Source organism: Salmo salar, chromosome ssa25, assembly GCF_905237065.1.
Source record: "Salmo salar chromosome ssa25, Ssal_v3.1, whole genome shotgun sequence".
Lineage (NCBI taxonomy): Eukaryota > Metazoa > Chordata > Actinopteri > Salmoniformes > Salmonidae > Salmo > Salmo salar.
In genome coordinates, this window is record NC_059466.1 from 10,483,310 (window position 1) to 10,509,998 (window position 26,689).

At 42.8% G+C, this 26,689-nt stretch overlaps 1 protein-coding gene across 2 annotated transcripts; it reads right to left on the reverse strand.

Annotated features, from left to right (window-relative positions):
* Window positions 1-3,979: 3,979 nt before the first annotated feature.
* Window positions 3,980-26,561, reverse strand: LOC106586141 (WD repeat-containing protein 75). 2 transcript variants are annotated; one of them, XM_014173035.2, is made up of 20 exons: window positions 26,421-26,561; window positions 25,781-25,910; window positions 25,543-25,608; window positions 25,348-25,447; window positions 24,770-24,894; window positions 24,338-24,408; window positions 23,856-23,972; window positions 23,646-23,734; window positions 18,687-18,845; window positions 18,172-18,347; window positions 17,706-17,881; window positions 17,348-17,499; window positions 16,941-17,115; window positions 9,692-9,786; window positions 9,449-9,544; window positions 9,048-9,217; window positions 7,149-7,208; window positions 6,867-7,013; window positions 6,334-6,425; window positions 3,980-4,268 (listed from the first exon to the last, which is right to left on the reverse strand). In XM_014173035.2, exons 1-20 carry the CDS (start codon window positions 26,504-26,506, stop codon window positions 4,058-4,060), a joined length of 2,493 nt encoding a protein of 830 aa, XP_014028510.2. In that variant the 5' UTR covers window positions 26,507-26,561; the 3' UTR covers window positions 3,980-4,057. The 2 variants fall into 2 exon arrangements, with proteins under 2 accessions (XP_014028510.2, XP_014028508.2); XM_014173033.2 differs by having other exon boundaries at window positions 16,941-17,118.
* Between the last annotated feature and the right edge of the window lie 128 nt (window positions 26,562-26,689).

Sequence of the window (26,689 nt, forward strand, 5' to 3'; positions counted from 1 at the left end):
AAGTCATTGTACTGTACAAGAAGACGGCAGCCATTTTGAGAGGCTACCTCAGTTGCTAGTCACCTGTTCTCGAGCCAGGCCACCACTGTTAAGGGTCCCATTCCATAGAGGGGTTAGTCACAATTGTTTTGCCCCAGAAGACTGACTGAGCTGTATGATCTGGACCTGTGTGCTCAGGGGCAAAAGACAAAGAGTGACCTGGTTTCACACAACATGAGTGATAAGACTGTGGCCAGTAGGTGTTGGCTGGCTTTCCCCAAATGCTCACAAGCTCTCCAAGAAGCCTGGTTCATTGTAGTGACACTCTCCCCCAACAGATACAAATCCTCTTGTTTTCTTTATATTTCCTGCTAACGGTACACTTGTCATTTCCGTGACCTATTACACACTGAGAATACCAGACATTAAGAACACTTGCCTAATATTGACACGCTTTGTCTTATTGAACTGGAGGAACAGAAAATAAATGTAAACTCTCTTTCGGTGCCTAGTCGAGGCATTTAGCTCATTCTTCCTCTTGAAGAACTGACCTAGGAACTGCAGTGCTTTCGAGAAAGTATTTACACCCTCTTGACTTTTTCCACATTTTGTTGTGTTACAGCCTGAATTTAAAATGGATTAAATTGGGATTGTTGGTCACTGGCCTACACACAACACCCCATAATGCCAAACTGGAATTATGTTTTTAGAATTATTTACTAATTAATGAAAAATGAACATTGAAATGTCTTGAGTCGATAAGTATTCAACCCCTTCGTTGTGTCAAGCCTAAATAAGTTCAGGAGTAAAAATGTGCTTAACAAGTCACATAAGTTGCATGGACTCACTATGTGTGCAATAATATTGTTTAACAGGATTTTTGAATGACAACCTCATCTCTGTACCCCACACATATAATGATCTATAAGGTCCCATCTGTCGAGCAGTGAACTTCAAACAGATTCAACCACAATGACCAGAGGTTTTTCAATGCCTTGCAAAGAAGTGAACCTATTGGTAGATGGGTAATAAATAAATAATTCATGAAATATCCCTTTGAGCACGGTGAAGTTATTAATTACACTTTGGATGGCGTATCAATACACCCAGTCACAACAAAGATACAGGCGTCCTTCCTTACTCAGTTGCCGGAGAGGAAGCAAACTCATGGATTTCACCATGAGGCCAATGGTGACTTTAAAACAGTTACATGGCTGTGATAGGAAACTGAGGATGGATCAACAACATTGTAGTTACTCCACACTACTAAACTAATTGACAGAGTTAAAAGGAAGCCTGTACAGAATAAAAATATATTTCTAAACATGCATTTTGTTTGCAACAAGGCACTATAGAAATACTGCAAATAATTTGGCAAAGCAATTAAACTTTTTGTGCTTAATACAAATTATTATGTTTGGGGCAAATCCAATAACACACATTAATGAGTACCACTCTCCATATTTTCAAGCATAGTGGTGGCTGCATCATGTTATGGGTGTGCTTGTAATTGTTAAGGACTGGGGTGTTTTTCAAGATAAAAAATAAACTAAACTAAATGGAGCTAAGCACAGTCAAAATTATAGAGAAAAACCTGGTTTAGTATGTTTTCCTCCAGAAAAATGTACCTTTCAGCAGAACAATAACCTAAAACACAAGGCCAAATATACACTGGAGTTGCTTACCAAGATGACAGTGAATGTTCCTGAGTGGCCGAGTTAATGCAGGTATGAAGCAAGACTTGAAAATGGTTGTCTAGCGACGATCAACAACCAATTTGACAGAGCTTGAAGAATTTTGAAAATAATAAATGGGCAAATGTTGTGTGCAAAGCTCTCAGAGACTTACCCAGAAAGACTCACATCTGTAATCGTTGCCAAAGGTTATTCTAACATGTATTGACTCAGGGTGTGAATACTTACAGTGCATTTGGAAAGTATTCAGACCAGACTTTTTCCACATTTTATTACATTACAGCCTTATTCTAAAATGTATTACAATTGTTGTTTTCCTAATCAATCTACACAGAATACCACATAATGACAAAGCAAAAACTGTTTTTTGCAAATGTATAAAAAAACTGAAATATCACATTTACATACATATTCGAACCCTTTAATCAGTACTTTGTTGAAGCACCTTTAGCAGCGATTACAGCCTGGAGTCTTCTTGGGTAGGATGCTAAAAGCTTGGCACACCTGTATTTCGGGAATTTCTGCCATTCTTCTCTGCAGATCCTCTCAAGCTCTGTCAGGATGGATGGGGAGCGTCGCTGCACAGCTATTTTCAGGTCTCTCCAGAGATGTATGATCGGGTTCTGGCTGGGCCACTCAAGGACATTCAGAGACTTGTCCCGAAGCAACTCCTGCGTTGTCTTGGCTGTGTGCTTAGGGTCTTTGTCCTGTTAGAAGGTGAACCCCAGTGAAGTGTGGAGTAGGTTTTCATCAAGGATCTCTCTGTACTTTGCTCCTTTCATCTTTCCCTCGTAGTCTCCCAGTCCCTGCCACTGAAAAATATCCCCACAAAATGATGCTGCCAACACCACGCTTCACCGTAGAGATGGTGCCAGGTTTCCTCCAGACGTGACGCCTGGCATTCAAGCCAAAGAGTTCAATCTTGGTTTCATCAGACCAGAGAATGTTGTTTCTCATGGTCTGAGTCCTTCAGGTGCCTTTAGGCAAACTCCAAGCGGGCTGTCATGTGCCTTTTACTGTGGAGTGGCTTCCGTCTGGCCACTCTACCATAAAGGCCCGATTGGTAGAGTTCTGCGAGATGGTTGTCCTTCTGGAAGGTTCTCCCATCTCCACAGAGGAACTCTGGAGCTCATTCAGAGTGACCATCAGGTTCTTGGTCACCTCCCTGACCAAGGCCCTTCTCCCCCGATTGCTCAGTGTGGCTGGGCGGCCAGCTCTAGGAAGAATCTTGGCGGTTCCAAACTTCTTTCATTTAAGAATGGATGGAGGCCACTGTTCTTGGTGACCTTTTTTGTTGTTGGTACCTTTCCATAGACGTGTGCCTCGACACAATCCTGTCTCGGAGCTCTACAGACAATTCCTTGGACCTCATGGATCGGTTTTCGCTCTGACTTGCACTGTGGGACCTAATATAGACAGATGTGTGCCTTTCCAAATCATGTCCAATCCACTGAATTTAGGTGGACTCCAATCCAGTTGTATAAACATCAAGGATGATCAATGGAAACAGGATGCACCTGAGCTCAATTGAGTCTCATAGCAAAGGGTCTGAATAATTATGTAAATAAGATGTTTATTTTTAATACATTTGCAATAATTTCTAAAAACCTGTTTTTGCTTGTCATTATGGGGTGTTGTGTGTAGTTTGATTTTACACACACACACATTGTAGAATAAGGCTGTAACGTAACAAAATGTGCGAAAAGTGACGGGGTCTGAATACTTTCCGAATGCACTAATTAGATATTTCTGGATTTATTTGAATACATTTGCAAAAAAAAAGAAAAGTTTTTCACTGTCATTATGGGGTATTGTGTGTAGATGGGCGAGAAAATCTATTTAATCCATTTTGAATTCAGGCTGTAAATGTAGAATAAGTCAAGGGGTATGAATACTTTCTGAAGTCACCGTACATTTACAGTCATTTAGCAGGCACTTATAGGAGCAATTTGGGTTAAGTGCCTTGCTCTAGGGCACAGACTTTTCACAGTAGGCTCGGGGATTGGAATTAGCGACCGTTCTGCTCTTAACTGCTAGGCTACCAGACCCCCATGATGGGTTCATCCATGAAGGTACTGTATAGGCAAACTGGAAAATGTATATGGCAGCAACCTTGACACACAGTATGAATACAATTGATTGCACTAGATGGACTTTGATAAGTGAATCACTCTGCAAAACAAACTACAGTACGGAGCTAGACATAATACAAAATGATATTTTTTTACTTTAAAATAGTTTTGTTTTAATCCAGCAAAACTGAAACATTCTTGGGGCAATGCCAGAAACAAGCATGATACAGCACATTTGAAAACAGAAATATATTTTATTACATGAAAATACAGCCTTTGGAAAAGTGTGTGTGTGTTTGGGCTTAGTCAAGCTTAACAGTCCAGGAGGCTGCTGAGCCAGCTGTGGTCAAATGTTTTAACTTTCCTCAGTTCCCTCTCCTGGGCTTTGGTGAGAGCTGGTGCCCCAAACTCCTCGGGTGTGCCCCATGCTGCCGATTCCCCCAGACGGGGGTCTGCTTCCCCTTCGGAGCTCTCTTCCTCTTTCTCTCTCTCCATTTCCTCTTCTTCATGTTCTTTTTCCTCTCTTCAGCAATTTACAAAAAAAACACGTGTAAGTGGGGGGCTTGTGACCAAATATGACTAAGCAAGTATTCCAAAATATTAAAACAGTCAACATAAAATTTGATTTCCCACAGTACTGTCTAGCATATGGAGGGAATTTTCTGACCCAAAGCGCATATCAGCCCGCATTCTCAAGGAAGTGAGATGTAGCATTTGTTACTGCACCTACAGTGCCTTCGGAAAGTATTAAGACCCCTTGACTTTTCCACATTAAGACTAATGTAATATTCTAAAAAAAAAATACTAAAATCCTCAGCAATCTACACACAATATCCCATGATGACAAAGCGAAAAACAGGCTTAGAAATATTTGCACATTTATAAAAAATAAAGTATCTGTTTTATTTACATAAGTATTCAAACCCTTTGCTACGAGACTCAATTTAGCTCAGGTGCATCCTGTTTCCAGTGATCATCCTTGAGATGTTTCTATTCCACCTGTTGTAAATTCAATTGGAGATCATTTGGAAAGGCACAAACCTGTCTAAAAAAAAAGGTCCCACAGTTGACAGTGCATGTCAGAGCAAAAACCAAGACATGAGGTTGAAGGAATTGTCCGTAGAGCTCAGAGACAGGATTGTGTCAAGGCAAAGATCTGGAGAAGGGTACCAAAACATTTCTGCAGCACTGAAGGTCCCTAAGGACACAGTCGCCTCCATCATTCTTAAATGGAAGTTTGGACCCACCAAAAAGCTTCCTAGAGCTGGCTGCCCGGCCAAACTGAGCAATAAATAGGGGGAGAAGGGCCTTGGTCAGGGAGGTGACAAAGAACCCGATGGTCAATGACAGAGCTCCAAAGTTACTCTGTGGAGATGGGAGAACCTTCCAGAAGGACAACCATCTCTGCAGCACTCCACCAATCAGGCCTTTATGGTAGAGCGGCCAGACGGAAGCCACTCCTCAGTAAGGCACATGACAGATCATGAGAAACAAGATTATCTGGTCTGATGAAACCAAGATTGAACTATTTTGTCTGAATGCCAAGCATAATGTCTGGAAGAAACCTGGCACCATCCCTACGGTGAAGCATGGTGGTGGCAGCATCATGCTATGGGGATGTTTTAAAGCAGCATGGACTGGGAGACTAGTCAGGATCAAAGGAAAGATGAATGGAGCAAAGTACAGAGAGATCCTTGATGAAAACCTGCTCCTAAGCGCTCAGGACCTCAGACTGGGGCGAAGATTCACCTTGCAACAGGACAACAACCCTAAGCACACAGCCAAGAAAATGGAGGATTAGCTTCGGGACAAGTCTCTGAATGTCCTTGAGTGGTGCAGCCAGAGCCCGGACTTGAACCTGATCGAACATCTCTGGAGAGACCTGAAAATAGCTCTGTGCAGCAACGCTCCCCATCCAATCTGACAGAGCTTGAGAGGATCTGCAGAAACTCCCCAAATACAGATGTGCCAAGCTTGTAGGGTCATAGCCAAGAAGAATCAAGGCTGTATTCGCTGCCAAAGGTGCTACAACAAAGTACTGAGTAAAGGGTCTGAATACTTATGCAAGTGAGATATTTCCATTTTTAATAAAAAATGTTTTGCTTTGTCATTATGGGGTATTGTGCATAGATTGTAGATACATTTTAGAACAAGGCTGTAACGTAACAAACTGTGGAAAAAGTCAAGGGGTCTGAATACTTTCCAAACGCACTGTATATAACCTTTTAGGTTTAAGATTATATTGACAGAACAAATTCTTACTTAAAAACAATGACCTGGGGGAGTCCACGAACTGAACTCTACCCACACACTCATACTTACATCCCGACACACACACACACTGATAAAATGTGTACTGTTGGGGGTTACTCAAAGACTATGGATGGAAAACACTGTGCTAGGGTGTAAGGTCATCGTCACCATACTACTTTGACCTCTCCATTTTTTTCAGGGGAATGTAGATTAACCTATTCATTGTGATTCTATGTCAACATACTGTTTTTTATTTTTTGTTATTTTTTTTACTGTATGCCACAAACCATTATCTTGTCTGGAACAATAAACAAACTACTAGTTACTGGACTCACCTGGCAGAAGAGCTGGAGATGAGCAGGGAGCGGACAAACATGGCGCAGAGGAACGAGGCTGAAGGCAGGACGTGGGCTGGGGTGTGCAGCAGCTGAGGGAGAGAGAGTGAGAGAGGAGTGAGTTATGCAGAGGTCCTGATGCGTATTGCTCACTGACTATGCCCTTCAGGGCAATGCTCAATAACCTGGTCTAAAAAGTTAAGCTGGGTTCTTGAGAGAATCAAGTAAGTGTTCCCCGTTTACCTTTACAATTATTAGACAATAAAACATTTATTGGATTAACTTTCTGATACATTCTGGGAATGTTTGCTGACCAATTCGTCTCACCTAGCATCTAATGTGAGCTCAGTATATTCAGTAGTTCACTGCTTGGAAGTATACAAATACTTGGCACATGCATTATTTAAGCATTCTAGCAAAGCTAAACATGAACTTTGAGGACCAACACTGCAGAATGTAGAAACACAAGATTTATTTACAGTTCAACAAATTAACAGCCAGTGAACATTGCATGAATACACACACAAACACACCTCCTTGATGGCAATGGAGCCCTGTGGGAGCTGAGTCCTTTCTGCCATGGGATTGGTCAGCGCTTCCTGCTTGTCCAGTTGCTGCCGTCTGTGTTTCCCTAACAACAGGTAGAACGGCGTCACGGCAACACTGTCGTCTACCATGAGCTGAAAAACACCCCGAAAACAAAGAGTCAGAACTGATGCAGAGAATGCTATACATTGTCACAGAAAAAAAAAAATTTGCTAAAATGAATGACAGTACGTTTTCCGCAACCGTTTTGGAACAAAGTGGGATTGTACCTGTTTACTGGATGCCAACAGTCTGTCCTCTTCAGTCTTGGTGCTAAAAGTCAACAAATCCTACAAATGGATGTCAGACAGAACCTCTGTGGTTAGTTACCTGCCAGTGGAATAAGAAGTCAAACTCAAGCATGCTCCAACACCCCCAGATTAACAGTTCCTTTACTTTCAATGTCATTTAGTAGTTTGGAGGAACTTCAAGGTTAGAAATGAACAGAACATGTTGGGTGTCCAGTCCTTTCAATTACTAGCGGTGACAAAGGAAAGGAGACGAGGAAAGGACACCATGAGTCTGGAGACCGTGTATATTATATGCTCAAAAAAATAAAGGGAACACTTAAACAACACAATGTAACTCCAAGTCAATCACACTTCTGTGAAATCAAACTCTCCACTTAGGAAGCAACACTGATTGACAATAAATTTCACATGCTGTTGTGCAAATGGAATAGACAACAGGTGGAAATTATAGGCAATTAGCAAGACACCCCCAATAAAGGAGTGGTTCAGCAGGTGGTGACCACAGACCACTTCTCAGTTCCTATGATTCCTGGCTGATGTTTTGGTCACTTTTGAATGCTGGCGATGCTTTCACTCTAGTGGTAGCATGAGACGGAGTCTACAACCCACACAAGTGGCTCAGGTAGTGCAGCTCATCCAGGATGGCACATCAATGCGAGCTGTGGCAAGAAGGTTTGCTGTGTCTGTCAGCGTAGTGTCCAGAGCATGGAGGCGCTACCAGGAGACAGGCCAGTACATCAGGAGACGTGGAGGAGGTCGTAGGAGGGCAACAACCCAGCAGCAGGACCGCTACCTCCGCCTTTGTGCAAGGAGGAGCAGGAGCACTGCCAGAGCCCTACGAAATGACCTCCAGCAGGCTACAAATGTGCATGTGTCTGCTCAAACGGTCAGAAACAGACTCCATGAGGGTGGTATGAGGACCCGCCGTCCACAGGTGGGGGTTGTGCTTACAGCCCAACACCGTGCAGGACGTTTGGCATTTGCCAGAGAACACCAAGATTGGCAAATTCGCCACAGGCGCCCTGTGCTCTTCACAGATGAAAGCAGGTTCACACTGAGCACGTGACAGATGTGACAGAGTCTGGAGACGCCGTGGAGAACGTGCTGCTGCCTGCAATATCCTCCAGCATGACCGGTTTGGCGGTGGGTCAGTCATGGTGTGGGGTGGCATTTCTTTGGGGGGCCGCACAGCCCTCCATGTGCTCGCCAGAGGTAGCCTGACTGCCATTAGGTACCGAGATGAGATCCTCAGACCCCTTGTGAGACCATATGCTGGTGCGGTTGGCCCTGGGTTCCTCCTAATGCAAGACAATGCTAGACCTCATGTGGCTGTAGTGTGTCAGCAGTTCCTGCAAGAGGAAGGCATTGATGCTATGGACTGGCCCGCCCGTTCCCCAGACCTGAATCCAATTGAGCACATCTGGGACATCATGTCTCGCTCCATCAACCAACGCCACGTTGCACCACAGACTGTCCAGGAGTTGGCGGATGCTTTAGTCCAGGTCTGGGAGGAGATCCCTCAGGAGACCATCCACCACCTCATCAGGAGCATGCCCAGGTGTTGTAGGGAGGTCATACAGGCACGTGGAGGCCACACACACTACTGAGACTCATTTTGACTTGTTTTAAGGACATTACATCAAAGTTGGATCAGCCTGTAGTGTGGTTTTCCACTTTCATTTTGAGTGTGACTCCAAATCCAGACCTCCATGGGTTGATAAATTGGATTTCCATTGATTATTTTTGTGTGATTTTGTTGTCAGCACATTCAACTATGTAAAGAAAAAAGTATTTAATAAGATTATTTCTTTCATTCAGATCTAGGATGTGTTGTTTAAGTGTTCCCTTTATTTTTTTCAGCAGTGTATATATATTCACCATGTGTTGGGTGAGGAAGTAGAGCTGGGATCTGTTGAGCCACTGGGTACGCTCCTCGCAGCTCTCCAGCATCTGGTCGCGCGGCGCGAAGACTGCATGCTGCACCTTGCCCGTGCACAAAGCCTTCTGGGAGTAGAGGGGCCGTGGCTCGCTGGGCTTGAACACAAACACTGGTGGGAGCAGAGAGCATATTGAGGAGTGAAGCCCATTTAGACTTGGTTGGGTCTACCGTACGGCATGGCTACAGCACATATTATACAATACCTAAGGGGACCCTGCCATGTGCAATTGGCTACGCTTTGGGCCCTTGGAGTGGGTGTGGCAAAAGTAATCTAAACCAAATGAGGCAAAATAGTTATGTTGGTACTGGCAGCTAGAACCAGACACTAGGTAGCACTCACAGTCAGAGCTGCCAGATTGACTACAGAAGGCAGCCATGTTCTCAGACAGCGGGTCGGTCTGGAGCAGGCTTACGTCCATGGGGGTACTCCACTCCACTGAGAGAGAGAGAAGGAAAGAGAGAAACAAATGTAGAAAGAGAAAAGTTTACGGATTGAACAGATTAGTTTAATTTTTTAGTCATGGATGTGTTGCTTATAGGACAGTTGCACACGAGCACACATGTCAGAGGGCCACTGTCTTACGTGAGCAGGTGAGGAGGTTCCAGCAGCAGAGTTGGCTCTTGGTGCTGGTCCCCAACAGGTACTTGGAACAGCTTAACCGTCCAAAACAAAGGTCCCTGTTGGATCAAAAGAGTCTTAACCTTCAAACCATGTCACCCGTCTCTTACCGTACTGTCAAAGTCCACCTGACCATACCACCACCCACCCTAAAAACATATTTCACAGGATTAGTGGCAAGAAGCTTTTCCACACCAGAGCTCCAACTACAAATGCAGTCACCTGAAATCATTTCAGTTCAGACCACATGTAAACACCAAACAGAAAAATCCATAGGTGGTTACACAACGGACTATGAGCAGCTGGAATAACAGTGCAGAGTCCCAGTGCTTGACTTCCACAGCCATCTGTACCAGCAATTGCCTACATCCCTCTGAGTACATACGAGGCAGAGATATCCCTATTCAGTGCTGTGAGAAAGTATTTGCCCCCTTTCTAATTCTCTACTTTTGCATACTGAATGTTATCAGATACATTTTGGCCCACTCTTCCATGCAGAACTTCTTTAACTCAGCAACATTTGTGGGTTTTCAAGCATAAACTGCTTGTTTCAAGTCCTGCCACATCATTTCAATTGGGATTAGGTCTTGACTGACTAGGCCATTCCAGAACTTCAAAATTGTGTTTTAGCCATTTTCAAATCATGTAGACTTGTGTTTTCCATCATTGTCTTTCTGCATGACCCAGCTGCGCTTCAGCTTCAGCTCACAGACGGAAGGCCTGACATTCTCCTGTAGAATTCTCTGATACAGAGCAGAATTCAGGGTTCCTTCTATTAAGGCATGTCGTCCAAGTCCTGAGGAAGCAAAGCATCTCCAAAACATCACACTACCACCACAATGCAGAGAAGCAGAGCTGCCACTAGCATTTTGCTACACCTACAATAACATCTGCTAAACATGTGTATGTGAACAACAATTTTATTTGATGCTTGACTGTTGGTATAAGGTTCTTATTGTGGAACGCGGTGTTATCGCCAGGCATAATGGGACCCATGTCATCCAAAAAGTTATACTTTTGACTCATCTGTCCATAGAACATTCTTCCAAGAGTCTTGATGATCAGCCAGTTTCTTTTTGGCAAACTTGAGTCAACTTTTTTGGAAGAGATGGGTCCCATTATGTCTGGCGAAAACCAAACACAGCATTCTACAGTACGAACCTCATAGCAACGGTCAAGCATGGTGGTGGTAGTGTGATGTTTTGGAGATGCTTTGCTACCTCAGGACTTGGACGACTTGGCTTAATAGAAGAAACCATGAGTTCTGCTCTGTATCAGAGAATTCCACAGGAGAATGTCAGGCCATCCAACAGTGAGCTGAAGCACAGCTGGGTAATGCAGCAAGACAATGATCCAAAACACACAATCAAGTCTACATGAAAATGGTTAAAAAGCAACAATTTTGAAGTTTTGGAATGGCCTAGTCAAAGTCCAGACCTAATCCCAATTGAGATCTAGTGGCAGGACTTGAAATTAACAGTTCATGCTTGAAAACCCACAAATGTCACAGAGTTAAAGAAGTTCTGTAAGCAAGAGTGGGCCAAAATTCCTCCACAGCAATGTGAGAGACTGATCAACATCTACAGGAAGCATTTGGTTGCAGTCATTGCAGCAAAAGGTTGCACAACCACTTATTGAGTGTAAGGGGGAAATTCACACAGTGGAATTGGGTGTTGCATAACTTATTTAAATAAATAAATAAATACACTGAACAAAAATATAAACACAACATGTAAAGTGTTGGTCCCATGTTTCATGAGCTGAAAAACATCCCAGCATTTTTCCATACGCACAATAAGCTTCTCAATTTTGGTTGCACAACTGTGTTTATATCCCTGTTAGTGAACATTTCTCCTTTGCCAAGATAATACATCCACCTGTGGCATATCAAGAAGCTGATTAAACAGCATGATCATTACACAGATGCACCTTGCGCTGGGGACAATAAAAGGCCATTAAAATGTGCAGTTGTCACAACACAAGGCCACAGATGTCTCAAGTTGAGGGAGCGAGCAATTGGCATGCTGACTGCAGGAATGTCCATCAGAGCTGTTGCCAGAGAATGTTATATTAATCTCTCTACCCTAAGCCGCCTCCAATATCATTTTAGAGAATTTGGCACTACGTCCAACCGGCCTCACAACCAGGTGTGCCCATGTCAAACTCATTCTGATTGGCTGGGCCTGGCTCCCAAGTGGGTGGGCCCATGCCCTCCCAGGCCCACCGGTGGCTGCATTCCTGCCCAGTCATGTGAAATCCATAGATTAGGGCCTAATGAATTTAATTGACTGATTTCCTTATATGAACTGTAACTCAGTAAAATCGTTGCAATTGCTGCATGTTGCGTTTATATTTTTGTTCAGTATAAAATAAGTATCAATTTGTTTTGTTATTTGTAAACTCACGTTCCCTTATCTAATATTAAGTTTTGGTTGAAGAGCTGATAATTCAGTATCAAAATTATGCAAAAATAGAGAAAATCAGAAAGGGAGCAAATTACATCCTCATTTTAGGTAAAAGATGTAAAAGAATTGAGAGTGATGTATAGTTGACTATCACTGTATGCAATGGCTTGGGGCCATTGTGAATACCAGCACTAAGACCAGTTTGTCGTCATTTTCAGGCTGCAGCTAAGAAGCTTTGGCATGCAATTGAATAAGACAACACACCAAATACAAATTGTTTGCACTCACTGACCTAAGGGGGGGAGGGCTGACTTGGCAAGATATTGTAGTAGAGGCTGACACTTAACATTGCGCAGCATATTCTGTCTCCCAAGTTGACATGGCTGGCCAATATAACTTCGTTTTTTGTATGTTCCCGATCTGTTGCCATGAAGTGCACTCGTTTGGTGCAAATATTAGACTTACAGTTCCTTCAGAAAGTATTCATACCCCTCAACTTATTCCACAATGTTGTTACAGCTTGAATTCAAAATGGATTAGATCTTTTTTTTTTTTTCACTCAATGGCCCATATTGAAAAAGTGAAAATATGTTTAGAAATCTTTGCACATTTATTGAAAATGAAATACAGAAATCTCATAAGTATTCACACCCGAGTCAATACATGTTGACATACGTCTTTCGGATGGGACGTTAAATGGGTGTCCTGACTCTCTGAGGTCATTAAAGATCCCATTGCACTTATCGTAAGAGTAGGGGTGTTAACCCCGGTGTCCTGGCTAAATTCCCAATCTGGCCCTCATACCATCATGGCCATCTAATCATCCCCAGCTTACAATTTTCTCATTCATCCCCCTCCTCTCCCCTGAAATTATTCTCCAGGTCGTTGCTGTAAATGAGAATGTGTTCTCAGTCAACTTACCTGGTAAAATAAAATAAAAAATAAAATGTTACAAACACCCTTGGCAGCGATTACAGCTGTGTATGTCTTTCTGGCTAAGTCTAAGAGATTGTACAATATTTGCACATTCTTATCACAATTCTTCAAGCTCTGTCAAGTTGGTTGCTAGACAGCCATTTTCAGCTAAGTCTTGCCATAGATTTTCTAGCCAATTTAAGTCAAAACTGTAACTAGGCCACATTCAATGTTGTCTTGGTAAGCAATTCCAGTGTATATTTACTCTTGTGTTCTAGGTTATTATCCTACTAAAAGGGGAATGTCTCCCAGTGTTTGTTGGAAAGCAGACCATTTTTTTACTAGAAAACTCTAGAGTCCTTGCTGATGACAAGCATACCCATTACACGATGCAGCCACCATGCTTGAAAATATGAAGAGTGAAACTCAGTGATGTGTTTTGTTAGATTTGCCCCAAACACAATTTTTTTTGCAGGTTTACACTTTAGTGCCTTGTTGCAAACAGGATGCATGTTCTGGAATATAAATATTCTATACTTGCTTCCTTCTTTTCACTGTGTCAATTAGGTTAGTATTGTAGAGTAACTACAGTCGTGGCCAAAAGTTTGACAATGACAAATATTAATTTTCACAAAGTCTGCTGCCTCAGTTTGTATGATGGCAATTTGCATATACTCCAGAATGTTATGAAGAGTGATCAGATGAATTGCAATTAATTGCAAAGTCCCTCTTTGCCATGCAAATGAACTGAATCCCCCCCAAATATTTCCGCTGCATTTCAGCCCTGCCACAAAAGGACCAGCTGACATCATGTCAGTGATTCTCTCGTTAACACAGGTGTGAGTGTTGACGAGGACAAGTCTGAAGATCACTCTGTCATGCTGATTGAGTTCGAATAACAGACTGGAAGCTTAAAAAGGAGGGTGGTGCTTGGAATCATTGTTCTTCCTCTGGCAACCATGGTTACCTGCAAGGAAACACGTGCCGCCATCATTGCTTTGCACAAAAAGGGCTTAACAGGCAAGGATATTGCTGCCAGTAAGATTGCACCTAAATCAACCATTTATCAGATCATCAAGAACTTCAAGGAGAGTGGTTCAATTGTTGTGAAGAAGGCTTCAGGGCGCCCAAGAAAGTCCAGCAAGCGCCAGGACCGTCTCCTAAAGTTGATTCAGCTGCAGGATCGGGGCACCACCAGTACAGAGCAAGAATGGCAGCAGGCGGGTATGAGTGCATCTGCACGCACAGTGAGGCGAAGACTTTTGGAGGATGGCCTGGTGTCAAGAAGGGCAGCAAAGAAGCCACTTCTCTCCAGGAAAAACATCAGGGACAGACGGATATTCTGCAAAAGGTACAGGGATTGGACTGCTGAGGACTGGGGTAAAGTCATTTTCTCTGATGAATCCCCTTTCCGATTGTTTGGGGCATCCGGAAAAAAGCTTGCCCGGAGAAGACAAGGTGAGCGCTACCATCAGTCCTGTGTCATGCCAACAGTAAAGCATCCTGAGACCATTCATGTGTGGGGTTGCTTCTCAGCCAAGGGAGTGGGCTCACTCACAATTTTGCCTAAGAACACAGTCACGAATAAAGAATGGTACCAACACATCCTCCGAGAGCAACTTCTCCCAACCATCCAGGAACCGTTTAGTGACGAACAATGCCTTTTCCAGCATGATGGAGCACCTTGCCATAAGGCAAAAGTGATAACTAAGTGGCTCGGAGAACAAAACATCAATATTTTGGGTCCATGGCCAGGAAACTCCCCAGACCTTAATCCCATTGAGAACTTGTGGTCAATCCTCAAGAGGCAGGTGGACAAACAAAACCCCCCAAATTCTGACAAACTCCAAGCATTGATTATGCAAGAATGGGCTGCCATCAGTCAGGATGTGGCCCAGAAGTTAATTGACAGCATGCCAGGGCAGATTGCAGAGGTCTTGAAAAAGAAGGGTCAACACTGCAAATATTGACTCTTTGCATCAACTTCATGTAATTGTCAATAAAAGCCTTTGACACTTATGAAATGCTTATAATTATACTTCAGTATTCCATAGTAACATCTGACAAAAATATCTTAAGACCCTGAAGCAGCAGACTTTGTGAAAATGAGTATCTGTGTCATTCTCAAAACTTTGGCCACGACTGTACAATGTTGATCCATCCTCAGTTTTTTCCCATCGCCGCTATTAAAAACTCTAACTAAAGTCATCATTGGCCTCATGGTGAAATCCCTGAGCGGTTTCCTTCCTCTCCGGCAACTGAGTTAGGAAGGACGCCTGTATCTTTGCAGTGACTCCGTGTATTTATATACCATCCAAAGTGTAATTAATAACTTCATCATGTTGAAAAAGATATCCAATATCTGTTTTTTCTCTCTTTCTTTTACCCATTACCAATAGGTGCCCTTCTTTGCGAGGCATTGGAAAACATCCCTGGTCTTTGTGGTTGAATCTGTGTTTGAAATTCACTGCTCGACAGAGGGACCTTAATTGTATGTGTGGGGTAGGGATGAGGTAGTCATTCAAAAATCATGTTACACACTATTATTGCACACAGTGAGTCCATGCAACTTATTTGAGTTAAGCAAATGTGTACTCCTGAACTTTAGGCTTGCCATAAAGGGGTTAAATGCTTTGACTCAAGACATTTAACTTTGTCATTTGATTAAATTTGTAAACATTTCTAAAAACATAATTACACATTATGGGCTATTGTGTGTAGGCCAGTGACACAAAAATCGCAATTTAATCAATTTTAAATTCAGCCTGTAGCACAAAATGTGGAAATAGTAAAGGGGTACGAATACTTTCTGAAGGAACTGTAAGTACCACAGAGGGTGTTACACAAGTAAACAACGGAAATGTGAACCTAAGTTCATATCACGAGTCATAACGGTTGGTTTAACACTAGGAGAGTCAAGAGTTTAATTGACTCAAAATGGACTTAAGTTTAAGTCATGTCCTCCTGTCCTTGACTTTTCCTAAGTAAGTCTATATAACACACAGTCGTTGTTAGAATTGTAATATCACCAACAGAAAGTGTTATAAGCAGTTAAGAGGACATGTGATTTACAGCCAGTTATTTCACTGGTAGTCAGCCTGTCCAGCTGATGGCCCGTTGACACTAAACCTAAACTACATCGAAACTAAATTTCACACAGAGTTAGCCTACAGACAAGACTAAATTAACAATAGTCTAATGGGAAAGAATATATTCAGTTGTATATGAAGAATCTGATGAACAGCACAGCTTGGAATAGACATGAATTGCAGCAGCAAAAAGGGACATTATTCTACAGAGTCAAAAGCAGGTAAGACTATACTGTATCAGAAAGAGCAGGTTGTGCCATTTCTAAATCACCTCTCCTTGCCAAACAACTCTTACAAATGACCCCTTCAGCTCTATTTCAAAATCTAACTTTTTTGGCAGAATTACCACGATTTCATGCGCTCCCGGTGTGCACTGCAACACTCCAAAGCATAGTAATATACTTGGACTCAGAATACATTATGCCACTCTGTCCTTTTGAAATGCATACTGTTCCTGAAGACTTGCCCTTAACGAATAAATAATGAATGAGCTTTGCTATGGTGTTTATTTAATAGATTTTAACACTTGAATTGTGGCGTTTGTGTTTTTTTCGTTTGTACATAAACTAATTAAAAATGCCGGTGGTCCAACGAAGCCTAGGCTTTTCTAGCGTTAGGCCATCTTGTTTGTTGACAGACTGCTATATCTGCTAACATTAGTTTTATGTTAGCAAAGTTGTTGAAACGACTGCTCGTTTCAATGGTCGTGTGTGTTTGTGTATACTTGTATCAGTGTGTGAATGTTTGTAAGTGTGTGTGTGTGTGTGTGTGTGTGTGTGTGTGTGTGTGTGTGTGTGTTCTGACCTGATGGCCCCTGGGGGCTGGGACAGAGTGGTGAGTAGCTCCCAGGAAGCGGGGCTCCACACGGTCACCACCTCCTGGAAGCCCACGGCCAAAAGGGAGCCGTCAGCCGAGAAGGAGCAGCAACCGGGCTTCAGAAGATGATACCCACCCACAAAGTCACATGCCCAAAAGCCCTCTGCTGGTCGCCATACGCATACAGAGAAAGGAAAAGCCAGGGACAACGTTAGAGCACCAGTTTGATTTGGCTCATTGGTACCTTGATTTGGCAAATCATGTGTCGGTGAATAATAACTAGCAGGTCTCAAAGACCTATTATATAGGAAGACTTGTCAAATCCTGGCCATCAGGCTCAACAATCCAAACCAAAAATCCAAACCCATAGAAAGAACCACCTCGGGACTACTTACCCTTGGTGTCTGAGTGGTCTGCCAGCAGCCAGGCTTTGAAGTGGCCGTCGAGGCTAGTGGTCACCAGCATGGTGGTCTCTGGGGAGGGGCTGAAAAACATGGCTGTAATCCGGTCCTCGTGGGGAGCTGTCACTGTGGTGTTCAGCACAAAACTACAGAGGGGGACGAGGTAGGGTGGAGAGTGGGTGAAAGATGGAAACCACATACTTAAACATATCACAAATGGAGCAGCGTTACAGCCAAATGTGTGAACAGCAATAACTAAGGGGTTTGTTATTGACGAGCATGAAAACAATGCCACAACATGTTGATATGAAGACACGTACAACATGCAACCAGGCTTAAAAATAAATAGTACCCCTGAGTTAGCTTGTCGTACTCCCACAGCTTCAAATTGATCTCCAGCTCAGCGCCTTTTTTTCTCCTCTCCTCCACGGTAGCAAGCCAGTCGCCGCGGGCGTCGAATGCCGCTTTGACCACCTCAAACTGGTCCAGACCCTCCTCGTGGATGTACTCCTGCTGTACTATGTCCAACTGAAGGTAGAAGAGAAATAGTAAAATAATTTTCATTAACTTACTCAATAAGAATTTATTCATTATCAAATAGTTACATTTTTTGTTCATGACAAATGAGCGAAGCCAGACCTTCAAGACTCAGGCCATAGAAATAAAATGATATAAATACCCATTCTAGTCATTCCATTTCTACAAGTCATGTGACAAAGTTCAAGGACATTCCTAGGTAGCTGCCTGGCCCAAGTTTACAAGGACAGTGTTTGGTGGTTTTTAATTGACAGTTCCTGTAGATAAAAAGACGTGCTTACGTTGTAGAGTTGCTTGTCGCGGTGGAGAGAGTAGAACTGCAGGTGCCCTGGTTTCCCGTTGAGCACCAAAGCTTTACTGCGCGGGTCGATAATTAGGTTTGTCCACACACCATCGCCTTTAACCAGCCCCTGGATGACGGCCGACACTTTGACACAACTCTGAATGATTGTGATCTCTTGAGAGGGGGACCGAGAAAAAGGGAGGGGAAAAAAACCCAGAAAGGGTTAGGTCTACAGATTGAATATTCCTAAAATCTTTCTAGCAGTTGACAAAAGGAACATGCATAGAATGAATACATATGGCCACTGTCCCTTGTAAATGTGAGACTTAGGACTCTGAACAGATTTAAGCATCCTTCCTTGAAGAATCACTGATCTAACATGATTGGATAGGTGCAAGCATGGATTCGGCACACAGCAATGACCAATCCAGTCATGTCAGATTAGTGATTACTTCAAGGGAGAGAGGAGAGATGAACCGTGAAATTCTTGTAACAGGCTGTAATAGTCCTTACTGTTGTCAGAGTGCGAGGTGCAGAACAAGGAACCGTCAGGTGACACGGCCAAGTGTGTGATGGCAGCGCCCAGGCGCGGCAAGAAGTCTTTCTGGTTCTCCTGTGTGTAATGCCAATGGACTAGCACGGACTCTATGCCCCCGCTCAGAAGATTAGTGCCTACAGAAAAGGAAGCAAAGAGTCACGCCACTGGTCAGAATCCTTCCACCATGAAAACAGTTGGCATAGAGCAGTGGTCCCCAACTACATTCAGCCGCGGGAAGATTTTTTCTTGAGTGGATGGTCGGGGGCGTGGAACGTCATGAATAACTTGTACACTCCAAATTTGATCGCAAATTATGACAAAAACAAATCATTTCAAACCTTGATTACATTGGGATACGAACGCATACAACAATTTGTATAGCGCTTTTCATTTGTTCTCAAAATATATACATTTAGAATCAAGGCAGGTAAAATAGCCATAGCGGGCTAGGCACTAAATACATTTTAGATTGGAACTATGAAAGAGTATATAGAAGTGGGTTAAGGCCATTTAAAAAAATGCAGTGATCGAGTGGCTCTCAGATGGTCAGGGAGAGCATTTCATAGGAGAGGCACAAGGGAGCAGAAGCCTCGGTCCCCCATAGTTCAGAGACGTGTCTTGGGGACTTGAAGCAGTAGGGAGTGGCTAGAATGCCTCCATTATGTGTCAGAATACTTAGGAACAGATTTCCTAAATTAAAATCACTTTCAGCTCATTTCCTGCTGATTTTAGTCTTATGTCCATCAACGAAATATGTATGTATGTAAGTATTCAGAACCCTTCCCTTTTTCCAAATGTTGTTAGCCTTATTCTAAAATGTATGAAATTACATTTTTTCATCAATCTACACACAATACCTCATAATGACAAATCAAAAACAGGTTAAGAAATCTGTGCAAATTTATTTAAAAAAACTAACATTTTATTTACATATGTATTCAGACCCTTTGCTATGAGACACAAAATTGAGCTCAGGTGCATCCTGTTTCCATTGATCATCCTTGAGATGTTTCTACAACTTGATTGGAGTCCACCTGTGGTAAATTGAAATGATTGGACATGATTTGTAAAAAGGCACACACCGGTCTATATAAAAGGTCCCACAGTTGACAGTGCATGTTAGAGCAAAAACCAAACCATGAGGTCGAAGGAATTGTCCGTAGAGCTTCGAGACAGGATTGTGTTGAGGCACACGTCTAGGGAAGGGTACCAAAACATTACTGCAGCATTGAAGGTCCGCAAGAACAGTGGCCTCCATCATTCTTAAAAATTTAAGAAGTTTGGAACCACCAAGACTTCCTAAAGCTGGCAGCACGGGCCAAACTAAGCAATCAGGGGAGAAAAGGCCTTGGTCAGGGAGTTTGCAAAAAGGCACCTTAAAGGACTTGCAGACCATGAGAAACAAGATTCTCTGGTCTGATGAAACCAAGATTGAACTCTTTGGCCTGAATGCCAAGTGCCACATCTGGAGGAAAACAGGCACCGCTCAGCTGGCCAATACCATCCCTACGATGAAGCATGGTGGCAGCATCATGCTGTGGGGATGTTTTTCAGCGAAAGGGAGACTAGTCAGGATCGAGGGAAAGATGAACAGAGCAAAGTACACAGAGATCCTTGATAAAAAGCGCTCTGGAGCAGGTTAGGACCTCAGACTGGGGCGAAGGTTCACCTTGCAACAGGACAACAACCCTAAGCAAACAGCCAAGAAAATGCAGGATGTCCTTGAGTGGCCCAGCCAGAGCCTGGACTTGAACCTGATCAAAACATCTCTGGAGAGACCTGAAAATAGCTGTGCAGCAACGCTCCCCATCCAACCTGACAGAGTTTGAGAGGATCTGCAGAGAGGAATGGGAGAAACTCCCCAAATACAGTTGTGCCAAGCTTGTAAGTGCTTCAACAAAGTGCAGAGTAAAGGGTCTGAATACTAATGTAAATGTAATTGAATACACCATAGGTGGACTCCAAGTTGTAGAAACAGCTCAATGATGATCAATGGAAACAGGAAGCACCGGAGCTCAATTTTGAGTCTCATAGCAAAGCGTCTGAATACTTATTTACATAAGGTATGTTTTTATTATTAAAACATTTGCAAACATTTCTAAAAACCTGTTTTTGCTTTGTCATTATGGGGTATTGTGTGTAGCTTGAGGGGGGAAAAAATAATGTAATCCATTTTAGAATATGGCTGTAATGTAACAAAATGTGGAAAAAGGGAATGGTCTGAATACTTTCCAAATGCACTGTGTGCACACACACAGTACCAGTCAAAAGTTTGGACACCTACTCATTCAAGGATTTCTTTATTTTTACTATTTTCTACATTGTAGAACAGTGAAGACATCAAAACTATGAAATAACACATATGGAATCATGTAGTAAACAAAAGTGTTAAATCAAAATATTTGAGATTCTTCAAAGTAGCCACCATTTGCCTTGACAGCTTTGCACACTCTTGTCATTCTCTCAACCAGCTTCATGAGGTAGTCACCTGGAATGCATTTCAATTAACAGGTGTGCCTTGTTAAAATTACATTTGTGGAATATCTTTACTTCTTAATGCGTTTGAGCCAATCAGTAGTGTTGTGACAAGGTAGGGGTGGCATACAGAAGATAGCCCTATTTGGTTAAAAACCAAGTCCATATAATGGCAAGAACAGCTCAAATAAGCAAAGAGAAACGACAGTCTATCATTACTTAAAGACATGAAGGTCAGTCAATCTGGAAAATGTCAAGAACGTTCAAGAGTGCAGTCGCAAAAACCATCAAGTGCTATGATGAAACTGTCTCTCATGAGGACCACCACAGGAAAGGCGGAGACCGGAGTTACCTCTGCAGAGGATAAGTTCATTAGAGTTAACTGCACCTCAGATTGGAGCCCAAATAAATGCGTCAGAGTTCAAGTAACAGTCACATCTCAACATCAACTGCTCAGAGGAGACCGTGAAATCAGGCCTTCATGGTTGAATTATAGTGATGCACCAATATGACATTTTTGGCCGATACCGATATCCAATATTTTCCTTGCCCAAAAAAAACCGATACCAATATTTAACATTTTAGTACAGTTAAATAGTTAACACACAGACGCAGCGGTCTAAGGCACTGCATCTCAGTGCGAGAGACGTCACTATTGTACCTGGTTCGAATCCAGGCTGTATCACATCCGGCCGTGATTGGTAGTCCCATAGGGCGGCGCACAATTGGCCCAGCATCGTCTGGGTTAGGCCGTCATTGTAAATAAGAATTTGTTCTTAACGGACTTGCCTAGTTTAAATAAAGGTCACACACTGACCAAAAACGTATTTGTTGGCATTTACGTACGTCCCCATTACCAGTAAAACATAATCAAAGAATTAGGTTTTCATTTACAGATGAAGTCGGAAGTTTACATACACCTTAGCCAAATACATTTAAACTCAGTTTTTCACAATTCCTGACATTTAATCCTAGTAAAAATTCCCTGTTTTAGGTCAGAAGGACCATCACTTAATTTTAAGAATGTGAAGTGTCAGAATAATAGTAGAGAATGATTTATTTCAGCTTTTACTTCTTTCATCACATTCCCAGTGGGTCAGAAGTTTACATGCTACCAAACACTAATTTAGTGTATTGCCTTTAAATTGTAACTGAGTCAGGTTTGTAGGCCTCCTTGCTTGCACACACTTTTACTGTTCTGCCCACAAATTTTCTATGGGATTGAGGTCAGAGATTTGTGATGGCCACTCCAATACCTTGACTTTGTTGTCCTTAAGCCATTTTGCCACAACTTTGGAAGTATGCTTGGGGTCATTGTCGATTTGGAAGACCCATTTGCGACCAAGCTTTAACTTTCTGACTGATGTCTTGAGATGTTGCTTCAATATATCCACATACATTTTCCTCCTTCATGATGCCTTCTGTTTTGTGAAGTGCACAAGTCCCTCCTGCAGCAAAGCACCCCCACAACATGATGCAGCCACCCCCATGCTTCACGGTTGGGATGGTGTTCTTCGGCTTGCAAGCTTCCCCCTTTTTCCGCCAAAAATAATGGTCATTATGGCCAAACAGTTCTATTTTTTTCCCCCATCAGACCAGAGGACATTGCTCCAAAAAGTATGATCTTTGTCCCCATGTGCAGTTGCAAACAGTAGTCTGGCTTTTTATGGCGGTTTTGGAGCAGTGGCTTCTTTCTTGCTGAGCGGCCTTTCCGGTTATGTCGATATAGGATTCGTTTTACTGTGGATATAGATACTTTTGTACCCGTTTCCTCCAGCATCTTCACAAGGTCCTTTGCTGTTGTTCTGGGATTGATTTGCACTTTTTGCACCAAAGAACGTTCATCTCTAAGAGACAGAACGCGTCTCCTTCCTGAGCGGTATGACGGCTGTGTGGTCCCATGGTGTTTATACTTGCGTAACATTGTTTGTACAGATGGCTGATTTCTTTTGATTTTCCCATGATGTCAAGCATAGAGGCACTGAGTTGGAAGGTAGGCCTTGAAATACATCCACAGGTACACCTCCAATTGACTCAAATGATGTCAATTAGCCTATAAAGCCATGACATCATTTTCTGGAATTTTCCCAGCTGTTTAAAGGCAGTCAACTTAGTGGATGTAAATTTCTGACCCACTGGAATTGTGATACAGTGAATTAATTATAAGTGAAATAATCTGTCTAAACAATTGTTGGAAAGATTACTTGTGTCATGCACAAAGTAGATGTCCTAACCGACTTGCCAAAACTATAGTTTGTTAACAAGAAATGTGTGGAGTGGTTGAAAAATGAGTTTTAAATGACTCCAACCTAAGTGTTGTAAACTTTCGACTTCAACTGTATGTAATATATATATATATATATATCACCCGCCACCTATTGGGGAACCCTGGCATAGAGTGATCAGAGATGATATGTCTAGGTATAATTCAACAGTTATGGGTTCAGTGGTTATATTACCTTCTGGGGTGAAGCACAGTGTGTTGACAGCACCGTGGTGCCAGTGCAAGGTGGAGTATGTGTACTCCTTCTTCTGGTTGAAGTTTCTCCTATGAAGACAGGGAAAGAACATTGACTGTGAGTGATGCCAATCAAGCGTTTCCCCTAGATTTGGTCTTTGGTGAGGCCATGTTTTGGGCATGGTCTCTAAGTTCTTCGAACATCACTCACCACATGCGAATCTTGCCATCTGCGTGACCTGTGGCAATACAGTCCTCTTTAGGGTGGCACGAAACACAGGTGAAGGCATTCTTGGCCCCTTTCTTCATCCCTGGCTTCAGGGAAAACCTGTGGGGCACAGAAACAAACAATACAATTGAATGAGTACTATGACAAAGTCATGAGCAATGTTATTTGGGCAATGTCAATAATGGACAATGTCAAAAATACTGTAATGTAATGAATCCTTATGATGCTTATTAGTTCCCTTTTACAGATAAGGGGTAGCCCAAAATAATGGAGAGGGCTGGCTGAACTCCCACTCCTGACTACAGACGAGCAGAAAGGCCACTCATCCAACAGATAAGCTGCCGTTCAGTGTGGTTGGACTTGTGTTGCTCAAACACTAGCCAGAGAGACAAAACCACAAATTACCATTCATGCCTACTGTCATTGAAGGGGACAGCCTCCCGATGTGCGAGAATGGTGTTTACCTGTAGGACTTCTGCTTTTTGAAGAAAAATACCTCGAGCTGTAAACCTTTGACAGCAGCTATGTATTCACCCTGTGAGAAAGAGTGGAGGAAGAAACAAGGAGGTGCATTATATTCATTAGTGCACATTGTTGTAAATGGTGTTCAGGAGGGTCCCTCCCCGTTTCAGCCTGTTTGTTTCCTAGGAGTACACCCAAGGTTTCAAGTAAAAACCTGGTGTCAATATTGAAGGCGATAATAAAACATGTCATGTCTTTTGCTAAAATCAACAATGTGCAAACTATGACAAGAGTGTGCATAAAGATTGTTGTAACGTCTCCTGCAAAAGCAATCATTATGGTTTAAGTGTTACCCTTGGCTAAGTCGTTTGCTGCCAGAGACTTGTTCGCTACTGGAGTACCTGGTACATGAAGTATAGGCCTATTACATGTACCTCTCTGCCAAAGGAGGCAGCCCCAGGGTGGGGGCTGACATCACAGAGCACGATCGACAGCTCTCGCGCTTCCACTTCCTGGTCCCCACTGCGGGGCAGATGAACAGCCACCAGCTGGAACAGCTCTGAAGACACACCACATATGGGTCAGAGGTCACCCTCTTCAACATTCTGCACCATTTTGTTGAGCAATTACATAGAAACCACCTTTGACTTAAAAGAACAACGCCATCTTGTCTATTTCAGATTTTCTCATTGAACGAGGTGAGTGTCAACATGACATTTGGCACTTTGGGGTGGACACCCAGTTGTCTCAATCAATGAGAGACGATATGAAACAGACAAGATAGCAGCGTACACATTGTTGGATTACTCAATGGATTTAAAATGTAATAACGGATCATTTTCTAAATTCTAACAAACCCCTTGCAACTAGACATGGAAGTTTAGACAAGTCGGGATTTGAGGAAGTATCGCCAAGGTTGGTCGAAAATTCTCTGTGCTGTGCTTTACATTACCTACTGTGTAACGGCTGTAGAAGCGTTCACATAACCTTTTCAAAGTGTAGCTATACTTACCAGAGCTTTTGTAATTTGCCATGGGAACGACGACAAAAACAACTCCTCCATGTTTTTCCGAGATGTAAATGGAGTAGATTGGGTACCCGATAATGAAGGTCTGAAAAGTATCATAGTAAGTCATTTAAGCACATGAAGCAAACAGGAAGCAGTGATTAAAACTGACTTTGGTAAAGAATGCTGCTGTGGCAGTACCTTGATGAGGATGCCATCCGTGAAGTCCCACAATCGGACAGTGCCATCTGCTGAGCACGAGTATACCTGCAAGAGAGTGCGACAATGTCACTTCTACACTCAAAACATCGCAATGGGCAAACACTCCTCAGACACCCAACCATCGGAGCCACACCCAACCATGTTTCTTTAGACATAAACATGTTGCTGATCAGACAAAGTTTGCAGACACGTATATGTAGCAACTGTATTGACAAACCTGCAGATGGTTTGAAGGGTTGAGGACAACGCCTGTCACCAGGTCTGTGTGTCCCTGCAAACCATGGACGTATTCCTCTGTGCTGGTACTGTACACGTTCACGGACTCCCCCGCGGCACACAAAAGGAACCTGCCGAAAACGACCGGATTGAAATCAGTTTACAGACTACGGTTATTCCAGATTCAATGTAACGTTAGCTAGATTGGGGCGGCAGGTAGCCTAGTGGTTAGAGCATTGAGCCAGTAACCGAAAGGTTGCTAGATCGAATCCCCGAGCTGACAAGGTAAAAATCTGTTGTTCTGCCCCTGAACAAGGCAGGTAGGCCGTCATTGTAAATAAGAATTGGTTCTTAACTGACTTGCCGAGTTAAATAAAGGTTTAAAAAAAACATACCGGTAACGTATGCTAACGTTACATGCTGATTCATAGTTCAGTAGCCAGATAGCTAACCTTGAATCCGTGGCGTTCTAGAATTCTGAAGTAAAATACATGTTTCTCTGACGTTTGGAATACTGATAGCTATCTCATGTTAACACAGTAACAACTTAGCTAGCCACAGAAGCTAACCATGACTACAATTTGCATCCATACTTGTGACATATATTTAGTTCAGGTCTGCTGCAATCAATACATACGTACCTGGAATCATTTGTAATAACTGGCTCCCTAAAGTTTATTTTGCTGCCACCACGGTGAACCACGCGGATTTCTGCGTGCTCCACCATCTTTCCGAATTTCAACTATGAACCTTCGCATCTGAACCACACGTGGCTATCTTCTGTTCTTGTTTATTCAGAACTGGTGCTTAGTCGCCCTCAAGCGTTCTACATAAATTACTGCATATGTATATGTATATACAGTAGCTGTCAAAAGTTTGGACACCCTTCGTTCAAGGGTTTTTCTTTATT